The following is a 26,920-nucleotide window of genomic DNA, read 5'->3' as shown; positions in this document are numbered from 1 at the left end:
ATGTGAAGTTAATTACGTAATTCCGTGGTCTTGAACTCAAATTGCATGCGGGGCGAATGCTCGCTCAGAAAGCAGCTGACTAGTCAGAATATTTTTCAACAAATTTAAAAACATTTTCAACATAGCAACAAAACAATAAACCCCCATAGAGGAGTTTTTATCATTGACAATACACATACACATTTCGAGAGCATCTGGGGAATATTCCTTTGGGCTAAAAATATTGAAAAACAGCCCATGTTTAGAATTTCTGATTCAGTTTCGCGCGTTGGAGATAAAATTTTCTATTCCCCGTACGGTGTTCACATTGCTTGCTTTGAAATTGAGTTTTTTGATCAAAAATTCGTTAAGTTTTACAAAATTTGAAATACAAAATAAATTATTTAGAAACAGGGTACTATTCCATTTTGAGGGCCGTAAAAAAATTGCAGCGAAAATGTATGCGCAAAAGCGCCAAATACCGTTTTGAGGCTAACAGCTGCCCTGGGCTACCGCCTCTTTGGGTTAATAAACATTAATAATCATCGTAAAAAAATAAATTTTAAATATCTTACCGAATATTTATTAAAACATTCATAAACAAAAATATAATAATAACACAAGAGAAAAAAATTAAATTTATATTTATTTTCTACCTCAGGTGTAAAGACTAATACTTGCAAGAAATTTCTATTGGTTTTATATTCTGTAAATCAAATGCATTGACGATTAGATATTAAACGTTAGACTGATATTTATTCCAGGTTATTCCAATATGTGTAACTAACCACTGAATAAATTACTTTTAACCTTAACTAGAAAAACAGAAATTTCAGAATACTGAAGTATCATCAGCTGTCGGCTAACAAACTAAATTTACTGATAGTAACAATACAGGAAATCCTCCCATCTTATCGCGCCACATAACCTGTGGTACAAGCATTCATTCTATTTTTTTTTTTTTTTCTTTGAGTATCAATCAGGCTCATAAGCTCAGTCTATATTTTTAAGTCCCTAAACTGAATGCACCATATTTGCAACAATATATTCACGGGACGCATAAAACTGATCCCAGGGCTGTGAGTTGAAGATTACTGATTTAATTAATTCTTAACCTACAACTACCGCTGAGTGACGCAATTAACATACCTGATACCTGTTGTTTTCCGGCTCATTTAGATGCTTCTAGGCAGGGCCGGATTCAGGCCCTAAGCTATTTGAGATATGGGGTCTTTTATAAGTCCATATATTATATGTCAGTGCCAAATATGATTTTCGGATACCTAGTGGGTGTTTTGGGGGTCCCCAAGAAAACGGGAGCCCTAAGCTTGTGCAGCGTATACGTATATCCTGCACTGCTTCTTAGAAACTCTTTAAGTAGTGTAATGCCCTTTAAGTAGTATAGTGCCCTATAAGTAGTATAGTGCCCTTTAGAGTAGGGGTTCAGAATCTGATGCCCGCGGGCAGCATGGCGCCCGCCGATCGTTCAACGTGTGCCCGCTGCTGTTCGATCGCAATAAAAATGTTTTATTTTTCAGTAAAATTCTATGTGAAAGTTTTCTCATTTTTAAGAAATAGAAATTGCATCCAACACAGATAGATACCAGCACAAAGCGAAATGCGTCCGATCTCTTTTTTTTTTAAGTATCCTCTATCCAACTATAAATTCACCTTGATTGTAAATGGTGCCCGCCGTCGAACAGATATTCCAGAATGTGATCTTAGGGACCCCTCCTTTAGAGAGTCCAGAGGTCAAGTAATTCTTAACCAAGTTCCGATGATTTGCTGGGAGTAACGCTACGATTAAATAACAAATTATAATGTGTTGCCATCTAGTGATTAATCTAAGAAATAGTTGCTAAAAAATGTAAGTCTAGTTCCATCATAACAGCGCTTTTCAAATTCTATTTTTTTTTTTTTTTTCTCATGACCCACCTTTTACATTGAGATTTTTTTGCTGCACCATGTATTAAATATAGACTAAATATACAAAAATAAATATAAATTTAATAAATAAAGTAATAAATATGATAATTTATTTCTGTGGAAAACAATGTACATACCAAAAGTAATAGGTTTAAATACATAAAAATGAACGAAAATCAGTTTTTAATGAAACGGGTGTACTTGTTTTTTTGCTACATAATAAATTAAATAAAGAAAAAGCTCAATGATATTTGACACTAAGGACGTAAAGCATCTTTAGCCTTTTTCAGTGCTGAACGCTAGTAGGATTTAATAAGCGTTAAAATTTTGAATCGCAGAAAGACATGTGATATAGCAAAATCGTGGCACTTTTGTTCACAGACGTTGTGTGACTGGCGAAATTTTATTAACGAATGCATTATGGTAAGTGCATTTCATTTTGTAGAATGTTATGCTCATCGTTTTTTTACTATGAATTTCTGTTGTTATTGCTGTTTTTTGAATTACAATTTTAATTTACTTTATTTTGTTGATTTGTGCTCAATGCCTTGTGCAAATAATACATGTTTTTATAAGTTTAAATAGGATGCTGTGTACATGGTATTCTTTGAAATTTATGTTAATTTATTAAAGCGAGGTGTGCGTAGTTCGTAGATTCTTTCGATTTTACAATTTAAATAACATAAGTTATCTGGAGGTTATTATCATAGGTTCACACGGAACTTGTTATATTAAACAGGTCTTAGAAAAGATCTGTGGAATTGCCAACCAGCATTCCGTACTCTTCGGAAACTACTCTAGACTGTCTCTCAAAATGAAAAGAAAGATTTGCTTATACATTGTAAAGCCAATTGTATTATATGCATTCTCCGGTCTTAACCTTATCCTCAAATGTGGACTTTTCCTAACTTCAGATAGTACAAAATAAGATTCTGAGAAGGTTTAAATGCTTATTACCTGATTAGAAACAAGCTGATTCTTGATGACTTGAAAATCTACACTGCAGCGAACCATATTTCTAGATTTAATGATTGTTTCTTCAACACTAGACTAGCTGTGATGCTGCAAATTTCGTCTAATTACCAAATCATTCCAGAAGATAAATTGTTCGGAGCATTTGCTACCCACATCCTTAGAGACCATAACTTTGTAACCTAGTTTGAACTACTTATTTTTAATGTATTTAGTATTTTATTCTATATAGATTATTCCTTTTATTGTTGCATTTACGATATCATGCGCTGCAAATAACTGTACAGTTTTGTATACATTACTTGTAGAACTTTTATTCATTTTGCATCTTATCATTCATTTCGTAGTTTTCTTATTAACTTATAAAGGCTCCTTGGGCCATATAAGTGACATCATATTCGGTATCCGTATCATAATAATTATTCAAATAAACATCAGCCTTAGTCGAGTAAAACAATGAAATACAATATTTTATTGTATAAGATATGTTCTCCCTCTTTACCTTTGCCTTCGGGGTGTAACTGGATAGCACCTCAGGCTGGCAATTGGGTCGTCCGGTGTCCCTTAGCTAGGGCATTGCCCATTTTTTCATGTCCTCTTGTTTTAAAAATACCTACTGACTCCACAGTTGTTCTTGCGATATAGACTCTTGCTGGGGTAAAACAGAAACAATTGTCTTATACTGGAAAACTGTTATCATTATACTGGCTGTAGCAGCGCCGACCTTATTCTCGGCATCCCTTTGTGACACAGGACATTACGTACTATTCCTCTGCAGCGGACTTATTTTGATTCTGAAATACATTATATACTCACATATTGCAATGCAATGTAAAAAAATCTGATGTGAACACCACATGACTTCCTTGTACGGAATATTAAATTATAAGCATTTTTTCTTGCATTTTATTTAAACTTATTAGATTGAATTAAACCTACTTCGCCGACAGCGCATAAACCACAATAGAATAAATGCATTCTTTAAAATTCACTTTGTTTACCACAGCGACACTCTCACTCTAGGTTTACTTAACAGTATTATATTTCGTTCATATTATAACTCAGAATGCACAAAATTTATATCATTTAAAGAATTATCTAATCGTTGCCACATGTTTTATTCAAATACTATAATAAAGCTAGAACGATGTATAAAAGAAATTAAGCAAACAAAACAAAAAAGAAACAGTTTTTCACAGACGATTGAGTATTTCTCATTCAATTAACTCAGTTTTCACTTCGCGACAAGGCAAAAATACATAAAAACTCAAAATATCTGTATTAAAAATTACGAAGTCAATCTTAAACGCTTATTTCCTCGAAAAAATTCCTGAAAGGATTAAGCATGATTTAAGTAATAAATTAAGATGTTATCTTTGTTGTTGCGAAGCTAAGTTTCTCTAGATTGGCAACAAATCCGCTACTCAGCTGTTTCAAATGTAAACAAGAGCAATGGCCGCCATCAAATTAGGCTTAGCGGCACTTAAACAATTTTAAAATTGTTGATAATTCTAAAAATATGGCATACAGATTTACTAAAGGCATAAAACCCTTAACCGGAAGATAAAAACAACATAATTCAATCATTTTTAAAGCAAAAAATGTACAATTTACAAACATATAAGAGTAAAGAAACTGAGATCACTGAACCGGGTAACAGAGTGGATATATATATAAATATATTTATATACGTTTGGTGCGGCTGATTGCAACCAAAATACGAGGTGCACATCTACATGTTATAGCAGTCCTATATGCAAAATTTCAACGTTCTGAGGCTACTCGTTTTTGAGTTATACGAGATACGTACGTACGCAAGTACGTACATACGTCCGTACAGACGCCACGAAAAATTCTCTTCAGAATTCATTTTAAAGCAGTTTTTTAGTTTTTGGAGGAAAAAAAGTCTTTTATTCTGTCCTTACGTACAGATATCACGCAAAAACATTGTTAAATTGCATTCGAAAGCGGTCAAAGTGGATATTTTCGTTGAAATATGCTGCCTGAAGCTTTTCGCGATTACAATACTTCTTTTTTATTTCGTACAAGGAAGTAAAAAGGCTGGTGACTGATGGTTCTTGAAATTTCCGTATCGTAGTTAAATTTTCGTGACCGCAATATTTCGCTTTGTGATCTCATTGGGGGTCGTCACCCACAGTTTTATAAACGATGCTTTATCCGAAACAACGCAATCTGATGATATTTTTAGAGGAGAAAAGAATAATTATAATAGAAAAAAAATTGTAACATGTATATTTTATGTTTCAATTAGGTGTTTATCTCAAAAATCAATCAGTTAATTTATTTGCAAGTGGTGTTTTATTTCTTTTGCTCTGGTGGAAATTTTGCAACAATTTCTTTAAGAAGAGATTCAAAGAATTTATTTCCATTAGCAATTTTGCTGCAAAGTACCATATTTCTACAGCATTTTTTTTTTTTTCAGTTTCTTCTATTGTTAGCAAAGCCCCCAAACTCGTATTTTAAAGACGAATTCATTGAAATATAACAATTTGTACACAAAAATCCATTAGAAACTGAAATATAATTAAAAACAAGTAAAATAAATTTTTTTAAGGTCAATTCCTACTTAGGTCAACAAAGGAAAATTTAAAAAATGTAAATAAAATAAAATAAAATACAAACAATTTTTTTAATATTTAATATGTGAAAAACTGTATTAACATCAAGTGTCATCCACTAGAAGTTTAAAAAATGCATTTGAACTTGAGTGGATGAATAACAAGTATTTTATTAATGATTGAAAATTTGAACAAGATATAGGAAGAGTGTGATCTAATAGTAGGAATTTAAAAATAGACAAGAAAATGGTGAATCTGCTTAGTAAGCTGAAGAATTATTATGGGCATGTTTACTACAGTCTTACGCATTCTGAAATACTCGCCCTTCTACAAAGATAGTTGCTTTAATACATACCTAAAATTAAACCGTAGTTATGAAAATTTTCATATGAGGATAACTTTCTTCTTGTGAAAAATAAAGATAAAACTAAATTTCGGAGACATAAAAAAACCCAAGAAGTTCCCAAAATGTTGTCCATTTTGACTTAATTTTAAGAAATTAATTATAAGAAATAAATTTTGACTCATCTTCAACATTCGTATATTGAGAATAAATTATATTACTAGATTCAAAGTGTAATGAAATGAAGTATCTATATTAAATACTGGAATAGACAAAGGCGAAAATATTTCTGAAATAGGTAACTTAATCAGATTTAATGTTTTGTTTGGGTTATTTCTAACATATATGCAACATTTAGCTGTATCAGAACTAACATTTTGCTAGCAAACTTCTATAAAATTAACTCTAAACATAGGTTTTAAACTTTCAAATAAAATCAGCTTAAATTTACATTTCTGTTACAAGAATAAAAATTTTAAGCTTAATTTAAGTGAATTTTGGCAAAATAATAATTGCAGTTTAGTCTTGGAAATTTTACAACTAAACATTAAAAAACTAGTAAGCTACAAAACCAGAAAATCTTGAGAGACTTTGCCATTGTTCTTAAATAAAATCTTTAATTTATTTTTCAAACTAAAAGTATGCATTGCTTACTAAAGTGAATGACTGAAAAGTAAGGCATATTTCTTAATAATTTATACCTTTATTTTATTCTTTAATAAGCTGCATAATTAGCAGAGCTTCTTAATTAGCTTTCAGCTTTCGTTTTCAGTTTTCATGCCTGATTTGCATCATTTATAATGTAACTAATTTGTATTACTAAGCTATAATTTCCTAATCTAAATATTTTACAACAGCCGAATGTTTTGCTAGCCAAGCAATCGTACAAAAGAGCCGAACCCATTGGTCATTTATTTGTCTAATCGCCAAAAATTTTGCCTCACGTAGCGACCGAGAAAGAGGTATCCCCTTGAGAAAGGCGAAACTTCATTTCAATTCTGATAGAGAATATCCAGGGTGACAGATCCGAGAGCTTCCCAACCTTCTTCAGGTGCTACCTAACCTCTTTAATTCACCAATATTTTAATTGCATCTATGTCGAAAATACACTGTGCACTAACAAACATCTGAGCCTTTCCGATGATTCGAGTCCGAATCCAATGATATAGCAGCCAGAATCGTTAACCACTACACCACCATCAAGGCGGTCTAAATATATAATCCGCAAATCTCCCGGCATTGGAACTATATTTACAAACCAACTTCTGTTTCAAAAAACAGTAATAACGTCGCTGGCTTATTTAGCATTTGTTTGTTAAATAGATTATAGGTTTAAAAAAAATTATTTCCGTTGGAATGCCTATGCTTTGTTTAAGAAGTTTTATTTATAAACATAATCAGATTATAACTACATATGTCCTCTTATATTCACCTCAGGTCCACTCTCTGGCACAGCAATAGTAAATACTATGGCATTTTTGAGCAACGAGACGAATCACTGGGAGAAGAAAAAAGATTTTCCCAGATATCAACTATATTTCGTAGAAGGCGCTACTCTAATTCCTCTGTTAAACTTCAATTTAAGGCCAGAGGTAAGTATAAATATTCTGTAAGTAATAACATCTTTAAACAAGCTAACGTGGAATCCTAATATATTCTTTCTACATAAAATAGCTTTTAGCTATATATTTTTAAGAATACTTTGTCATATCTCAGCAACCTTTTAGGCCTTGTAAAACTGCATAACAAAAATCTCAAAATATACCTCGTATTCCAACACAGCAAGAGAGACTTCGCTTCCATATTTTCAATAATCTCCAGATATAGCGCATATTAGTTTTCACGAAGAAAAAACAGCAAAAAAAAATATGGCATCGGAAATCTGTGTTTCATTTCTAAACAAAACAAAAATTTTATATACCTTTCGATATTGTTTGCCACTGTAACAGAACGAGCTAGTATTCTTCTTAGTAAAATTTTGATATTTTTTTCAGTGGCAATGAGATTGTTAATAAAATATGGGCTATCGGAACTGCGACTTTCAGAGAGTAATTATGCTATTAATAAAGAACAGTTTTGCGATTATTCATATTTTTTCAAGTTCTTCGGCGTAAAAGTAGAGAAAAATACGAAACTCCAGTTTGAATGAAGAAGAAACACCATTAGGCCATTGTAAGCAATTAAAGCTCCCATATTTAATTTATATATCTGTAATTTCTAAAAAAGTGTTCCTCGCATTATCAGAAAAAAATGTATAATAAGTATACTTCTTACAAATTACGTGCCCGTTTGAAAGTCGCTAATTGACTTGTCCATCTAATAAGCAGAATGAAAAATAGTGATTGCTTATCTAGTTCCTAGATTTTTTTCTTTTCAGCTCTTTAGAGATTACAGACAAGACTTTTTTAATCTGTGAATTTAAATACATAAAAGCTAAAATCCGTTAAGCAAAATTTTGGGATTAGGATTCAGCAATGCATGTGATGTGAAAACAAACATTTGGGTGATATAAATTTTAAAGTAAAATGTTAAATTTCTATTATAGATCATAGATGCTTACTTCCTAATATTAGTTATTACTCTGTTTTCTGTCTGCCAGGTGTTTCAAAGCGTGTATGGCCCTTATGAAGGAAAACCTTGGTTGGGATGCTTGTCTCATCTTCTCCAGCCTCGTAGCCGAGGAACAATTAGGTTACGTTCTACGGATCCCTACGACAGCCCTTTTATCGACCCCAATTACTTTGATGACCCACAAGATATCCAAGATGTTGTGGATGGTAAGATTTTGAGATTGGTTATATTATTTTATGGGTAGAAGGCTTTTTTGGCGCTTAAAGTGAGAGCAATGAGAATAAAATAGAGCTTTAAATTTAGAAATGAATTTCAAGCCTGAAGTAGATCTTCATTCTTATTATATTAAACCTTTTATCAAAGAATGCGTTTTTCTAAATTCAGATATCATTCCACAGGAAGTAAAGGATTCTAGTTTCCTTTAAAATGTTATACGTTGTGGGCATGTAAAGGCCTCACATGAGGATGTACCAGTATTTTCCTTGTGGTTAAGAACCTCATCTGCTCTGAGATTTTTTTTTAGGGGGAACGTATTATTTACTACAATAACATTTAAAATATTTTACATTTTACAAAATGTACGGTCTATTTAAATGAATTTGAGGAACAAATGATACAAAATGAAAGAAATTTTATTAGCTTTCTTAGCTATGTCATTACGTTGGAGAGCCTTTTTTTTTTAAATATATATGTTACCAGCAAAGTATGAAATCTGACATTCTACAGAATACCTAGGAATTTTATAGAATATCCCAGACTAGCCGGCAATTTATGAAACGATTACTAGGTATTCTATTGAATACCAAACGACACACAGGTAAACTATGAAAAACATCTCCGATTCATTTCGAATAACCGAAACTGTAAGCAGAAGTCAATATATAATATAAAAAATCCAAAATGACTGCTAAGAAAGAATCACGGGAATACTGATTGCTGAATCGCTATGACGGGATGTGTGTGGAAAACAAAAGTAAGCTCATTTATCCTGTTAAAGAAGGCGTTAGTACTATACAGTTACGAACACTGAGTTATTTCACGTACTTCGTGAAACTTATTATTTGCCTATTGAAAACAAAGGACATGGCAGAATGTTAAAAGAACTTTCAGCTGAATACAAAAAAAACGTTATATGGAATGATATTGAACTGTACATCCATCTGTGTGAGATAAGCCAGAAAAAACAAAAATGTATTAAAAAAGAGCATTGTTATGAAACCTATGATTTTTTCTGAAGTTAACTTCCATTATCAGCTGAATCTTAATTATTTTCAGTCTCAGCCAGGTAAAGAATACAAATTTATTATAATGTACTAAGATCATCTCACTAATTGTTTTGCTTATTTTGAATAAAAGTTTTTTAATGTCAATCTTTCATTATTTTTTCAGAATAACATTTGTTTTTTTCAGGAAGGAACGACTTTTAAACTATAGCATAACTTATCATGACCATTTTTTTCCGTACTTTACGAGCATTTGTGATTCTATACTACAATGCCTCGTTATTATATATATTGCTTAGTTAACGTATGTAATAATTCTTATATTTCACATTTAGCCTAAAAACACAAGCATTCCATAAAATGCCTAGGTATTCTGTAAAATGCCAGCGTGTCATATATTGCCGGTAAAATATACAGGAACTGGGTATTATCTCAACGTTATATATTTTAACGTTGAGATAATACCCAGTTCCTGTAAGGATAGAGATTTCATATTAAAATGCTTCAGAAGATTCGACATTAAGAGAAGTGATAAAAGTTATAACCAGTTAAATACAAATTGTTATCAATATTTAAAATTTCCAATTTAGATACTCCGTTTCATTTGTTAAAAATTGGTGTGTGTTTCTCATGTCATTGATTTACATTATAATTGTCTGACACAATTCTTGACAGGCTGATGGAAATGGTCCTCAATCTCACAGTACTTACCCTTTTATTACATATGTCGTAACGGCTGCGGCCACTTTTACATGCAATATCGGCAGTACTATTATAATCAAAGTAAATTTTCGTATTTAGTATCTCCTATGTTATTCATATTATGAGGAAAATTTACTAAACAGGCAATACTATCGCCCTTTAACATTTTAGAAATAAATAATATCAAGTTCAAAACCAATTCCTATGAAATCGTTACGAAGAAACCGAAGATTTATGAACAACTAATAATCTAAAAATTCTTCATTTAACCTCCGAGCCCGCGCGCTGGGTCTAATGGATCCGCGCTCGTGTTTGAGGCCGACCACTTTATATTTCTGAAGTTTTTTCGCTTTGGCTTTGATTCGGAATCTTGATTTTGATCGAATCGGGTCTTTTAAACCCAGCGCGCATATTCGTGTTACTGTTACGTAGTTGATTTGTGATAGTATAGAAAGTGGCAAACATGTCACGTGATTTATCTTACAATGAAGAAATGCTGCAAAAGTTATTAGGTGTATAAACTGGCGAAGAATGTATTGAAGAAAATGAGAATGGAAGTAATCATGAATTTTTAGTTCACACGATACTGATTCAGAAACTGATATAGATTCTGAAATCGAAAGTGGGAATCTCATAAATCGTTTTATTGAAAAACAATTACCAGAAACGAAAAAAAAAAAAAAAAAAAGGAAAAGATACTGTGTTTGCTCAGCGAAAAAGCACAGAAAACGGAAACGCGCTTTGCCGGATGTGAAAAATATTTGTATTTGGAACACATGACAACACTTTGTTCAATCTGCTGCTACAATTTGTTGCTGCATTTTTTTCTATGCATTGTTGCATTTTCTGTCTATGGTGCTAATAAAGAAAATAAGAATCGATACAGAACAAAGGTACGCTATTTTTTTCCTGTGCTAGCATATAATACGAGTTTCTATTCCTTTAAGAAATTTTATTTTATAAAAGCATTTCGACAAATTAAAAATTTTAATGTGCATACTTTTTTAATTTCATCAAAAAATTTATTATTGGCATAGACGTAACACTTTTCCTGAAGATTTACAGTATTTTCTTCAAAAAACATTAATCGGGTCTTTTAGACCCAGTGCGCGCGCTCGTGTAACTCATATGAACGCGGGTGCTCCCAAGTTTATAGAAATGGATGAGAAGTGTGATATAAAATCGTAACTGCACTCTGTTATGAGAGTGACTAGTGACTGGGCTTTTGATCTAGCTCGCACACTAGTTACTTCAAATGAAAAGATTAAAGAAGCTTTTATAATTGGAAGTATTATAAATATCGTACGTTTCTAGGATTAATATACTAAGAAGCCATTTTGTTGGACAGCTTATCTTGGAAAGAAGTGGATCAAAGAAGAACTTACGAATATGAACTTGTTTATTAAAGCTCAGCGGGAAGTTTTCCACACTTTTTATTTGTTTAATATCAAATACACAAAATGTAATTTTTACACTAGGTTATTAACAATAAAAACTGCTATCTACACATCAAAGACAAAACAGCGGCCGAGCGGTAAAGTCGCTGAAGACTGGTAGATCGGTCTGAAGTTCGAATCCCGACGAACGTGCTGGCTGCATACGCGTTTTCGTGGCTTTCCCCATATGTAACGTGTATACGAGCCACTTTCCCTTAGAAGATCCTCCCGAAGGCATCCTTCCCCTCAGGCAGATAGCCCTCGAGTACTTTTCTATAATCAAATAAACCAAACTACAATTCAACTTAATTTTTTTCAGTAATTTTTTTAAATTCCTCTTTTTGTTTTTCAGTTTTATGTCCGCTATCACCATATTAAGTATTTCATTTAAACTTCGCAGGACTGAAGACTTGCATGCGCATTGGAACAAGTCAGCCTTTGAAGAAAGTGGGTTCAACACCATCGGACGGAATTTACCCTGGTTGTGAAAAGTACGTTTTAAATATAGATCGCTACTTCTGGTGTCAAGTAAGGTCAGCAGTAGTGTCATTCTACCATCCGGTCGGTACAGCTAAGATGGGAGATCCTAAAGATCCGACTACTGTGGTGGATCCACATTTACGGTAAGAATATTTTTTAAAAAATTAATGCAATCTTTACAGCCAAATAAAGAATTGCCAAACTAGCAATGTGTTTACATGCCAAACTAACAATGTATTTACAGCCAAATAAAGTATTGCTAAGCTAACAATTCAAAACTTTATAGTTCGGAAGTTTCTACTGAGGTATGAAATTTAAGTTACTTAACAAATTTTTTTTTTTTTTTTTTTTTTATTTATTTTTCTACTTCTCTGTAAGAAATTGTCGTAGACAATTTTTGGAATATGTCGGAATCATATTCCGAAAAAGCTTATAATATTTAAATTTTCTTAACCTAGCAAGAAATTGAAATTTTCGCTTATGCTCTCGCATTGTTATAACGGTCAACGCATTGATCTATTAATTTACCGGTTTTTTTTTAATTCTAAAAAATAATAACACGGTTTAAGTTAAATTTCCGTGTTTGCTAGTTAATATAGAACCCACAAATGAATATTTGTTTCCTCAGCAGATATTTCATATATTTTCCTCGCCATCAAAAGCATTTACTATTAGTTCATCTTAGTTGAACTAATACTAAATATTCTTGATAGTATTAGTTGATTTCGATAGTACTATTTAGTATTAATTCATCTTAGTTAGACACAGCGGCATCTACGGAAATGAACAGGCAGATTTCCTCGCACGAAAAGGTGCGGTGCATCACTATTACAATCAACAAACTCAGATATGTCATACCACTCAAAAAAGCTAAGCAGTCTATGAAACAAAGACATCATCTGAAATTGTTGTATAGCATTAACACGAAACAATTGAATGCTGAAGATCTTGCTTACCTATGTGAACATCTTTACCGAATTGGCATATTTGCTCAACTATTTGTCTCATTCTGTGATCTTATGGAACCTATAAACAGAGCGAACACGTTCCGTCCTTGATACAGCCCACCTTCTTCGCTGTAGATCACTTCTTCGTTATGACTCCGAGACCACCCAATACTGGCGTGCAAAAATCTGTCTTAGGCAATAACATTTAGTCACTTCTATAATGTTCTGTCTTTATATTTCTTGTTGTACTTTACCTTGCCATTAGAAAATAAAAAAAATATTAATCTTAGTACAATCAAAATTTTAAGTTTATAAAATATAAAAATGCTTTTGAGAATTAGTACTAGAATATAATTTTGCAATTTTTAATTTGATGTTTTAAAAATGTTATTATAAGTATTGAATGCCGGTATTAATATAATATATTAGTATAACATTAAAATAATTTTGCTAATATTTCTTGAAGAAATTAAAAAATTCTGAATTCAATTTTTCTTAAAATTTAGGGTGAAAAATGTTAAAGGACTACGCGTCGTAGATGCTTCAGTCATGCCCATCATACCTTCAGGAAATATTGAAGCCCCTACCTTGATGGTAGCTGAAAAAGCATCAGACATCATTAAAAGTACCATACAATGTAAAAAACATGATTATGAGGATAACAGCTGGAATGAGCCTGAACATTCCTCCTGGACAAATGGAGAACATGAAACCGAATATGCTAAACCTCCAGTAAACACCTACTATGAACCCAAAAAGGAAACATGGAATAACATCCCAGCTTATAACGAAAGAGAAAACAATCATCCTTCTGACATTTTGTCTCCTGATAAAATAATAGAAAACGGCCAAAGTCCAACAGTAGCACAGTTCCCCAAAATTATATCACCTTGGAATTCTCCAGCCATAGTTCCATGGAATAAAAATTTACCTTCGTGGCTTGCAAAACTCATCCAACAATGAACACAAAAGTATAATTATGTATATAGGTTTCACGAAACAAAATCTGATAAATTAAATTAACAGTTTTTGCCCGGAAGAAAAGAACTGGTGTGTATAAAAATGCATCTTCTCGTGGATTTTATCGTTTTGAAGAAGTCTATCAAATTCATTACTTTCAAAAACGTTTTCTAAGAACAGTGTGATTCCAAACTTATTCTTATTTCTTTACTTAAATGGTTATCCCTTTTCTAAACTTCTTATACTAGTTAACTTATTTCCTAAATTTGCTAGCCTTTGACAATACGATTTTTAAATAATATAAAGTATTTTAGGTGTTGTTGAAAGAAGATTTTGTTCTGTTATTAAGAAAATTCATACATTATGTATATATTCATTGATTCAATTACGTCTGACACATTGTTTACCACAAGTGCCGCATGGGTTTGAATACTGCATCATTTGTTTGTTTGGAAATTCGCGTACTTATTCCTAACTATAATATGAAGTACATGGTTGAGAAATGTGAAAGCATTAGGTGTGAAATATTATGTCTTTTTAATTGACCACAGTTCCAAGCCTCATAAAGAGCGGCTCCTCTCAGTACGTTGTTCATAACTTTACGAAGAACTGCTAACTGTAACTCAAGAACTTCGGCCCGTATATTGTCTTTAATTAGTTCGATTGTTGCTGGTTTGTTGATGTATATACATCTTTTGAGATGTCCGCAAAGAAACAAATCTGGGCAACATGCCGACGGCATGCTCTTTAAGAGAGGATGATGGATCCTTGGTTTTTAAAATAAAGTTTTATCAGTTTCTTGCAGTGTTTAGAACTCAATCTTTACATAGTGTATCTCTCAAATGTACTTCACAGGCCTAAAAAAGAAAAAAAATACATAAAAAAATTGCAAAGAATATTGCAACCTATGCATGACTTCTGTATTAGTTCAGTATATTTTAGTAAAATGTAACACCGTCTCATAGAAAATATCTTTCACTTTTTTTTGATAATTTATGTTACTTATTTATGTATTAATACATGTTACGTAACAGAGCAAACAGTCATAACCAATTTTATACCTAGACAGAGAACACTATCAATAGCATGGCATTAATAATAAGGGAGTTACTATTTTGTATTGTTTTGTAACATATAACACTTTTCAATGAATTTTAGTATAACAAAACAACATAGTTTTCACTTATGAAGTAAATATTAATACAGTTAAGTATGCATGGTGAATAAATATATAATAAAACAATGTAATGAAGTGCACACAAGGTAATGCTTTTTAATTAAAAGCATCCGATAAGCCAAGCCATAGAACTTTTTGTAACTTCACCAAAAACACACAAACTAATAATTACTACTGATCAACATTTTAGTCTTTGGAATTTTACAACGATATTTAACATCTTCTATTGAGTCATTGTTGAATTACTCATATTTAAAGTTGATTATGTATTAATTAGTAAACGACTTGTAATTACACTTCTATTGATGGATAAAAATAGTCTCTATTATCAGTGTTGAAGAAAAAGAATTAACTTCAAACTATAGTAAAAAAAAGCAATATTTTAGTATAAATAATCTACACATTACCACCTCTATCATAAACGGATAAATATTGATCTATAATTACATTTCGCCTAAGAATAAAAATTTACATTAATAGGAAGTTTTATGAATATAAGATTCCAAACATTTTGATCTCTGTTGTTTCCCACGCATTCCTTGCAACAGAAGATGAAAAATGTTTTGAGCATACTCATTATATGTTTTTTGTACATACCTAAATGTTTTAAATGAAATTAGAGAAAGTTTCATTTTGTAATTGTGATTTGAAATAAATTTTATATGCATATTCATTTCCGAAAACCATTATTAATATATAACAAACACCAATATTAAATCAATATAAAACCAATATTAAATATTATAAAATAATTATTATATCACATATGTACATACATATGTAATATAAAACAATATTAAACCTTCTTAATAACACATAAACCTGAATATCTGACGATCTAAAAACTTATGTAATAAAAGAACAAACCCCGCAGCTTGAGCGATAAATAGAACAGATGTTCAAGGTCAAATTAAAATATGAAATACAAATTAATACCCTCTTAAGTAAGCCTTGTCCAAGGCTGGAAGTATTCCCGAAGCAAATACGGTTTGCCGAAACTAAAGCCAACAAATCAGTTCAAGTAACAGGAGATGTAAGCAGAGTAACAGATCAGCTAAGGGCTTCCAAAAGCCGTTTCTTGTACTCAAGAACTCTGCGCTTATAATATACATTAACTAATTTGCTGTCTGATGGAAAATGACGAAGGTAAAAGTAGTAAAAATAAACTAATAACATAATTGGGTTAATTAAGATAAAACGTTTTATAGTTTACAAAATTTTATAACTGAATTCCTAAAAATTTAAGAAGACAAGAAAATAACTTATCGCTGTCGGACTCGCATGAACATTTCCTTCAAACATTTAAAACTATTTGACAATTTTATGTCACTATACTAATATATTTTAAATTCTCAAAAATTCGACAGGATTAAAGCTATTGAACAATAATTTATAATTGGCGAAAAAAATTATATCACTGAAGTGGCAATGATACTGAAATTGGGCATGCATTAACCCTTTCAGTTCCAATGAGTTATATAAGTCCCAGTAAATGTTTAAAGAAGCCTAGAGGGAATTACACGCATCAGTTTACTTCGTAATTGATGTCCAAATGGTAGTAGGCATCATTTCTAACATCCCCACTATAAAATTGTCTCGGCCCACCAGCGGCCGAGCAGTAAAGTCGCTGAACACTGGTAGTTCGGTCCGAGGTTCGAATTCCGCAAACGGGCTGGCTGCATGGGTGTTTTCGTGATTTTCCCCATGTGTAACGTGTATACGAGCCAGTTTCCCTTAGAAAGTCCTCCACGAAGGCATCCTTCCCCTTAGGCAGATAGCCCTAGTGTGCTTTGCCATAATTAAATACACCACTACACCACACCACAAAATTGTCGCGCGCAGCTTCTTATTGAGGCTTAGTGAATTTGTTTATTATAAAGCGACCATGTGCTACGTTTTTAGACTTGTTTAGTTTCTGGTTTTGCATAAAATACGTGTAAAAATATATACGTAAGTTTGTTGACATTCGATTACTACTTATCGAATATCTTTTCTTCATGTAAAGATGGCGTATATTGAATATGTTTTATAAAATTTGTTGACGGGTCATATATGTTCCAGTGGTCAGTTCCTTTAAAATGATATATTTCAACTCTTTGTGATAATTACTAAGAGTACATTAAAAAATCAGGTGAGTTTAAACAAACAAATAAATTGGAGCTGAAAGGGTTAAGAAACAAGTTAATTAGGAAAATTGATCAGATTTTCGATAGTTAAATTTCTCAGTAAGAAAAATGTTTTTTTTTAAACAAAAATTTATTTATAGGGGATATGATTAAAAACAGGAAATGAATGCTAAACTCTGATTACATAGTGAATTCTTCAGATTTACTTTCCAATTATGGATCTAATATTTGAATAAATACTGAATATGAAATTTCTGTTGACAATTTATGCTGTATTTAAACTGATTTACTTAACGTATGACATTTATTATTAAAGATATTTTGACAGGAATTTGAATTATAATTATTTACATAATTTTAATGTTTTTCTTTATCTAATTTAAACTAATCTGCTAAGTAAAAAATAATTATATGCTCATACCGTTATGATAAATGCTGAAATTACACTGCTGGCCTTTAAAATTATTTGGAACACCATCGAAGAAGCAGTCGCCCGATGTGAAATTTCCTTAATAGAAAGAATATTGTAGGATAAGCAAATGATTAGCAGTACACAACATATGCAAAAAACGAGCATTTAAAATGCCACTTAGGGTCAGTGCGATCAAAACAAGAAAAGCAAACTAATTTTTCATACAAAAATAGAATTTTCTTTCTTATTTATTTGGCTAGACGTGTGAAGTATGCCTCGAGTTGGAAGATAGTTCAGGAGCATGTTTCTGAATTTGATTGCGGAACTGTGACTGCGCAATCATACCACCAACCTGCCGCTCACTCTAATCGAAATCTTACCATACTCATATAATTATAAAACTATTTAGTCAACAAAGAACGCACAGAGAGACAGGCAGACGTTGATCTCGATGCATCAGTATCCGAGATGGCAGACTTCTTGTGCGAATCCCCTTTACACATTATACAAACACATCATGCACTAGTAGCACAAAAAATATGGTGCTCTGGCGTGGCAAGAAAAACCTGTATGTAAGACATTTATGTATGTAAGACAACTATATTTAACGGTACATAACAAACGTCTGCGGCACCAATAATACTCTGAATGATGCATATGTATGCATTAATATCGTGATAGTGATTTTTCAAGCGAACTCTGCTTTTGTATACAACACCAAGGATGTGCGAGCGTATGATGGAATGCGGAGAGCGCCTATTGAAGCACCCTAGATCCATTTACCAACAGGATAATGCGAAATCAGACTTCGTATTCAACATTTGACATTTCCTATATATACAGCAAGTTACGGTTCTATTTTGACCACACGTTCACCAGATTTTCTCGACTTTAGTCTAAGGAGTCACATAAGCTTTTGCACGACAGTGAACAGCAGCGACTATAGTGGATAAGCTCATGAAATGAATTACTCTTGCCTGAACTGCAATGTTCCTAAATATCACTTAAATTTTCTAGACTCTGTGTGTCATTGTATATCAGCAATTATTAGTGCTCATAATGGCAATCAAATCAAATCAAATTTTGTATAACGTAGTCCTCCACCCCAATATGGGCACCTGGAAGCTCGAATTTTTAATTACGAATTTTTTTATCCCCTATTTCGTATTCTGTAAAACTTAAATTCTGTAAACCTATTTCGTATTCTGTAAAACTTCGTTAAAGTTTTGATTAGCAAACTCAAGGTTTTCAAAGCGAGACAAACACTGTACGGAAAGAAACATTTTTACCGCCAGGTCGCGAGCCTGTCTATCAGGTGTAAATAAAATGAAAAACTGCCTTTTAGTGCGTAATAGCGTAATATAAAATTAGAAAGCTTTCATTTTTTTCCCTGACAGGATTTGATAACAAAGGAGGGCAACAGATATGATACGCATTAAATATTATCTATTAGATACTATCTGTTGCATATTATGTTTTATAATTTAATTTTTTCTATTGCAGGTTAAGTACAATAAAATTATTTGCTTACTGTAATAACAATACACAACTTAGTAAATGTTAAAGAAATTTTGGTAACAGAATTGAATGCATAAGAGTAATTTATTAATTTTATTAAAATTCTTGAATTTTACAGTCTTTAAACTCAAAGACGCTTGCGAGAGAACATTTAAAGTGATTCTTTTACATGTTAGGAATAGGTACTTCTCCGTAGTTCTTGGCCATTCGTACATATAAAAAACAACAAAATTAGGAAAATTTCAACTAGTCCTCACACATTTAAAAAATACAATAATTACGAACAATTACATTTGTGGAAACGATAAAATATTGTCTATATGCTTTTCGTCAGCAAGTTGACTGCACTTTTGTCCTTGCATTTAATATGGGACAGCGGCAGTGCATTTAATATGCAACTGCCAGCATTTAAAGCAAAAGCATTGCCTCTGAGAAAAAACTTTTTTAATCTGGCAAAGAAAAAAATGTATTACGCTAAGTCCTCGTGCTTCTTTTAACAGTGACTCGTATGAAACATATTGCAAATGAATGTTTTTAAAACAATTCTTTTTAAATAGTTCTGTGAGCCTGGAAGAATATGCTGTTATTGGACCAAATTCGAAGAAAATCTATGCTACGTAAATCACAGTGAATATAAGCTATTAAAATTCAAATCTTAAATCTGTTTAAGGAGCAAAATACTTCATTCTTTAAATTCAACACAAAAAAACATTAAAAATGGTAAATATATTTCACGTTCTCATATTATTACTCTTGGTGTTGCGAAAAAGAATTCCAGAGGAATTATACAGAGTATAACAGATAGTGAAAACATTGTGTAAGAGAAAGAACAGCTAATACTAAGAAAAAGATAAAACAGTGAAGTTTCTAATAAAATATTTTTCTTATGTAAAAAATTAAATTTTTTTGTGAATTTATATATAGCATTTTCTTCTCATATAAAATATTTTCTGCTGAGTTATGTATAGTATTCTCAGTAATAGTTCTTTTTTCTTTCTGGCCATTACTTTGTTTAATAAAGTAATAATACGGACTGTGTTTACACATTTTTAGAACGATTTCTATAAAGAATAAAAAAGTAAATGTTTCGAAATAAAATATTTTGACAGCTGCTTTTTATTTGAAATATAAATATCATCTGCTACTTTTAAATTCATTTTCTTTCAAAACGTCGCATGTAAACAAGCTTGGATTGAAGGATATATTTTTGCGCTTTCCGAAGAGAAATATTCCTATTCCATAAATGAAAAAACATTGTGAAATACATAGTATTAAATTTCTAGGTGCGAAATAAGCACCATTATTAATCGGAAAGGGAAAAAACACCAGTTATTAGTTCTACAGGGAAGGAGAACTCCAAACGAATACCTGAAAAAGGTACGTACTGTTTCTAAAGTTAAGTAATTGGTAATAACAGAAAATCTGCCGGTTTAGAAGTCAATTGCAAAATCTTTAAATACATCTGTAGCAATAATAAATAAAATAATAAACCAAGATTTACAACTTAGAAAAGCTAAAAAACATAATGTTCACCAGCTTTTGCCGATGCATGTGGCTCAAAGCGGAACAATTTGTAGAATCCTGTATGAAAACCTTTTAGCAGGAGAGAAATACATTGTGACCCTTTATGAAGCATGGGTAACTGACTACAGCAAAGAAGGTCTGTTTATTATAGGAAACGAATAGAAAAAATATACAAACCTGATTCCAGACAGGAATACAGGAATACCTGAAATAATGACCTGACAGGAATACCTGAAAAAAATATACAAACCTGATTCCTGACAAAGAAATCTTTACTAAGGGGTTTATGATTGTCGCAGGATTTTTATACAATGGGAAATTAAAAGTAAGAAGAGTGGGGAAAATGTTAAAATTTGTACTATGAAGAGAAAGTTTATGTCCGATATTTACAGCAGAAATTCCATTTTTTTTATCCCACTGACTTTCAAAACGTGAAACTTCATCAAGACAAAGCAGCCAGCCATACATCAAATAGGACCACTGCATTACTTTAAAAAATTGAGACTGATGCAGGTATTGTATGTATAATTTTTCAATGTATTCCTGAAAATTCCTCAGACTTTCACTTATGAACTAGTGAAAAGAGATCTTTATAAGCGCAAACCCACCACGGTTGAAGGATTTCGGAAAGTAATGAAAGAGGAATGGAAACCACCAAGAATTTTACGAAAAGCTCTTCTGTTATGGAAATCAAGATGCAGACATATACCCCAGAAAAACTGCTATCAGATGGAACATTTAAAAAGTATTAGTCTTTACATTACAAAATTAAGTAAACAGACCCAAATTGTTCTAATTTTGTGCAAGCAGCCCTGTATATAGAAATCAAGACTGGTTTGGTGTAAATTACAATAAATCTATGCTTGATAAAATAAAATTTATTTTCAGATTCAGCATCCTTCCACAAAAACCGCACTATGTATTTAAAACATATATTTCATACGTAATCATTATGTATTTAAAAAGTATATTTCAAGTAGATTTAAAGCAGATTTTCCAAGACTGAATAATTTTGAAAATGATTTCTTATTAGAAGACTATAGGAAGATTTAATATTGTATTGTACTTTTGATTTAAACATTTGAAAAATTTAATGGACTAAAATTATTGAATAAAATAAATTTTTAAGCTAAAATAAATATCTTTTGAAGTGCTTCAAGAATGCAAGGTATATTTCGCAATTCGTTAATAAAACAGCCCAAAAAATGTATGAAAAAGTATACTATCAAACAATTTTACTTTTATTGCAAACTGAACTCATTTAAGCTAATAACAAATAACAGATCGACAACGAACAATGAAATAAAATGTATAATTTTGAAATCCTTATGATGAAAGTAAATGACTCGGAGATAGATTTCTAAACAATAGAATTGGTATCTCTAGGCATGTTCGTTCAGAAGCAAATGAAAACTATCAAGAACACGCAAACCTTTCAAGACATTATTTAAGAATTAAAGCCAGAAGGGCTCAAAGAAAGAAAGAGATTTGTTAAAAATCATACATAATTTCTTACAGAACCAATTCAGTAAATACAAATAGTGAATAACCAGGAAGTGAAAGAGAAGCCCAATTTTGAAGCACCCACAGAGATTAGGAATTCTGAACAACAAATAGAGACAGCAAGATAATTGAGTAGATTTCGTTTTTACCAATTTGAAAGAATACTGCGATTCACAAATAGATTTATATTTAAAAACCATTGATGAAATATTCCTGTGTAAAAAGGTAGGAAACAAATTATAAATATAGTTTTGTGAGCATGCAATATTTGACTTTTGATTTCAGTGCGAGATTAAAATTTCTATTAAAAGCGCTGTCCCCCTAAAAAAAAAAAGGGACCTCCTGTTTTAATGAGCCGATTGACGAAATTCAACTTGCGTTTTTCATGTTTTGAAAGCGTGACTTAGGATAGATATTGGATTTATATATAGTTTTTCTTTAACATAGGTATTTTGGCACATCGGACTTTTTCTGAAATAGCATACCATTTTTTTCCATATTTCAATTCTATGACTCTAATTATGCCTACATATTAAATTTTGTAATTTTTGATGAGAAATTTATGGAGAAATTTGAAAATTTATTGTGGCGAAATTTTTCCAGTTTGCGCCAAGAATAATTCACTTGGCAAACTTCTTAATTTATAGCAACCCATTTTCCTTTCCTTGTTCATCATTGCCCACGAGTGAAAATAAGTCACCGTTCATACTTTCAAATAATTTTAACAAACTGCGTAAATCACATTTTCGTAATAAATACACCAAATTTCAAAACGCGCCAAAATGTAAATTTATTTCTATCTTATGAAATTTTCAATAAAAAACTCTAATGTTTTGCAGGTATGTTTGGAAATACATCTACTTTAAGATGATGGGAAAACGTTTATAATTCGAAACCTTTTTCGAAAAATTTATCAAAATTATTTAAAATTATAAATTTAAAAAATAAATCGTAAAAAATGGGTCAATTTTATTTGGAATGAACCTAAATTTTGAAATGTGAAAGGAAGAATCAAATATGTTTAATAAAAAAAGAGGTATTAATAAATATATATGAAATTCAATTAACATTGAAGCGCTAAAATTTTGAGAGCTAATTTTTTAAAAACTACATGTGCGATTTTTACAAAACTTGGCAGTATGGAATAATTTGAGTCATAGAATCGAAATATGGAAAACAATTGCCACGCCATTTCAGAAAAGTCCGATTTTGTGTAAATAGTTGTATTAGAACAATTCTCTGTATAAATCTAATACATATCTTAAATCGCACTTTCGAGACATGAAAAACGCAATTTGAATTTCGTCAATCGGCCCAATAGAACAGGAGATATAGAACTGTCCCATTGTTTTTGAGCAGCGAACATTAAAATTTAATTGGCTTTAAAATATTATTTAAAAAGGTTAGCTATGTAAGGCATTTTCTCATTCAGGTGTATTCCTTTCAAGAAAAATTTTTAAAATTGAATCGCATTTAATTTTACAGTTAAAAAGCATCGAAGAGATTTAGATTTCAATGAACATTTATACTTCCATCTCTTGACAATAAGTTTTCATTCGTTGAAAAGAATATTTTTCACAACGGATCCATTTTCATCTAAAGTATTTAAAACAAAACACGAAAGTCGATCCTCCGGTCATGATCACCAACAATCAAATCTTAAACTAGCATCCACCAATACAGATGCTCAGAGGTAAGTTTGAAAACCCGCATTGCGATGTTGGATTGTAAACGGAGAGAGAGACAGTATACGACATCCTTCAGTGACCACCTACTTGCTCATTCCCAGTACTCTGCCGTGTCAAAAACGTTTCATTTTACTTCCAGTTTCCTAGAGGAGAAAGTTGAGTCAAAAATAATTTGAGCTGCTAATTGATTCTGTGAGGGAAATTTTAAGCACGCTATAAAACTTCACGAACATTACACTTTAACTGTACGGAAACTTTCTCAGAGTAATCGTTCTTTGTATTTTCTTATCTTATTTGACAATAACAAACAAAATCAAAAAAAAAAAACTTTAATAAATTAATGTTTAGCGATTGCTATTTGTATGTTTTTAAGATAATGTAATAATCAAACCATTTCCGTTTATCTCTTATTTCCATTCACTTAATGTTCATTGTAGGATAATTAATACTTAATAAATTAAAACGAATCATTATTATTAAATTAAAAATGAATAAGACGAATTCTATTTTCTTCATAAGAATTCTATTTTCTTCATATTCTAATTCTATTTTCTTCATAAGAAACATCACTCCCATAAATTCAATCTTTCCTTTACTTCATTTTTATCATGTCTGCACATGTGCAAACCAGGCACTTTTTTCAAGCTATCAGAGCAAGCCGTAAAATTGCACATTTGGAAATATTTGCTCATCTGTTGTCTCATTTTCTAGATTAAAAGTTCTAACTTCAACTACTATGTACAAAGATGAATTGGTACCACATAGTCGCCTTTTTGTTAAGATGTTCTGCTTTTCAGTTGTTGCTGAGAAGCGGTAGACACGACTTACCAGGTTATACTTTTGTAATCAAACCAGAATGCAAATCATGAGAACGAACACAACTTCCAATATTAGAAAATTGAAGTGGATAACTTCTAAAAATAACTAATTTGTTTAAGTAAGACACAATAACACGCGAATAAATACTAATTCAGAAGTAAAACAATAAAAATCAGCCTTATATTTTCAAAATTTTCACAGGACTAGTTTCGATGATTTTACCGACCCACCATCTTCAGCTGCAAAACCGCAAATGAACAAGACAGGAAATAATGATTAGATAAGATAAGAAAGCCTGGACAAGAATAAGCAAGTGGCGCCAAGTTTCTTTAAAGGCCGAAGGCAAAGATGGTTTGGAATTAGGATCGTTAACTAGAACAGAAAGATTTTTTTCAATGTGAAATGCCTCTAGAAAATCCAGTTCTCCAATGGAAGATGTTTTTTGAATAATTTTTAATGAATTCTTGGGGCATTTATTGTATTCCTTGCCAGTGTGGTTTAATTTACATTGGCCAAACTAAGAGAGCATTAAAATTTCGCGTCAAGGAACATGAGGCATATGTTAGAAAAAAGGAAACACAGAAGTCTTCTGTTGCTCAACATTGTTGGTCCGAAAATCACACTTTCAATCTTTCTGCTGCCAAAATTATTCAAGAAACATCTTCCATTGGAGAATTGGATTTTTTAGAGGCATTTCACATTCAAAAAACTCTTTCTGTTCTAGTTAACGATCCTAATTCCAATCCATCTTTGCCTTCGGCCTTTAAAGAAATTATGTTTTAGTTCTGGTTTCATCAACAGATGGCGCTTGCTTATTCTTGTCCAGGCTTTCTTATCTTATCTAATCATTATTTCCTGTCTTGTTCATTTGCGATTTTGCAGTTGAGGATGGTGGTTCGGTAAAACCATCGAAACTAGTCCTGTGAAAATTTTGAAAATATAACGCTGATTTTTGTTGTTTGACTTCTGAATTAGTAATTAATTTGTTTTTTGCTAGTTCAGTACACAATTGCTCATAATGTAAAGATCCGCTTAATCTCTGTCTTAGAATTTGAATGAAAATCTGAAAATTAATTCTGATTTAATAATGGTTCATTATTTTTTTTTTAAATTAATTCTTACTTTTTAGTTCAAAGGGGCAATTTGCCCAGAAGGGCTATTAATTTTGTTTTGGCATTTTGCGTCGATTCACTGTAAATGTTGATTCACTTTTCAAATTATTGCCACCAAATATTATCGCCCTGTGTTATATTTAAAGAAATTAAATAATGAAGAATCTTGCACAAATATATATATGCTTCTAGCACAACGGTACATAGAGCCATCCAATTTTGAATAACGTAATCTTCCACCGAATATGGGCATCTCGAAACCCTAATTTGGAATTTGAAATTTTTTTTATTATAGATTTCATATTTTGTAACACTTGAACGAATTTTTGATTCGTGATTAACGATTTTAAAGCGAGCAATGGCAACACTGTACTTAAAAAAAAAAAAAAAAAAAAAAAAAAAAAAAAAAAAAAAAAAAAAAACATTTTTATCTCCAGCGCGAGAGGCTGTGTTTCGGAAATTCTAAAGATATTCTCGGTTTAAAATTATTTTGCGATATTGCTGTTGAATTGAATTTTATGGTTTAAGTGCGAAGAACATGATAATTAATAAATAAAGGTCACACACAGAACGTTAAAAAACGCCCCTTTTTTGCATAATATAAAATCTGAAAGCTTTCAGATTTTTTTTAATGTTTCTTAGATTTGAACCCTTCTGTTTTGTTCACCTCACTCGTTGTATCATTGCCTAGACAGTATTCCACAAATGCATTCGCAGTATTCAACAAATGAATTATTATTGAAAAAAAACTCTGATAATTTTTAAAGGATATAATTTTTCTTCATAGTGATGCATATGTGTTTATATAGTTTCATTATAATATTTTCTTGTACTAAATTTTAGAACTTAAAAAAATTGCAAAGAGTAGAATCATTAACTCAAGATTTTTATTTAACTCTTTGTGTTCAAATACTCTATTGTCT

The 26,920-nt window shown here is 31.4% G+C and overlaps 1 protein-coding gene and 1 pseudogene across 2 annotated transcripts in view; both read left to right on the top strand.

The window, feature by feature from the left end:
• Window positions 1-15,033, top strand: part of LOC118197539 (glucose dehydrogenase [FAD, quinone]-like) — a 38,050-nt pseudogene extending 23,017 nt beyond the window's left edge. The window contains exons 8-11 of the transcript XR_015041132.1: window positions 7,237-7,391; window positions 8,399-8,576; window positions 12,132-12,354; window positions 13,665-15,033. The product of XR_015041132.1 is annotated as a glucose dehydrogenase [FAD, quinone]-like (transcript). The remainder of the gene's footprint in view (window positions 1-7,236; window positions 7,392-8,398; window positions 8,577-12,131; window positions 12,355-13,664) is intronic.
• The window catches only part of LOC118197531 (glucose dehydrogenase [FAD, quinone]-like), a 187,019-nt gene that overhangs the window by 80,295 nt on the left and 79,804 nt on the right, over window positions 1-26,920 (top strand). Inside the window, exon 8 of the mRNA XM_035369051.2 lies at window positions 21,434-21,620. Coding sequence (XP_035224942.2) covers window positions 21,434-21,620 — 187 coding nt within the window. The remainder of the gene's footprint in view (window positions 1-21,433; window positions 21,621-26,920) is intronic.

Source organism: Stegodyphus dumicola, chromosome 5 (genome assembly GCF_044657685.1).
Source record: "Stegodyphus dumicola isolate Sdum_Otavi_A_Nest chromosome 5, ASM4465768v1".
Lineage (NCBI taxonomy): Eukaryota > Metazoa > Arthropoda > Arachnida > Araneae > Eresidae > Stegodyphus > Stegodyphus dumicola.
Note: the sequence above shows the minus strand (reverse complement) of the source record. Positions and strands in the feature narration are given on the sequence as shown.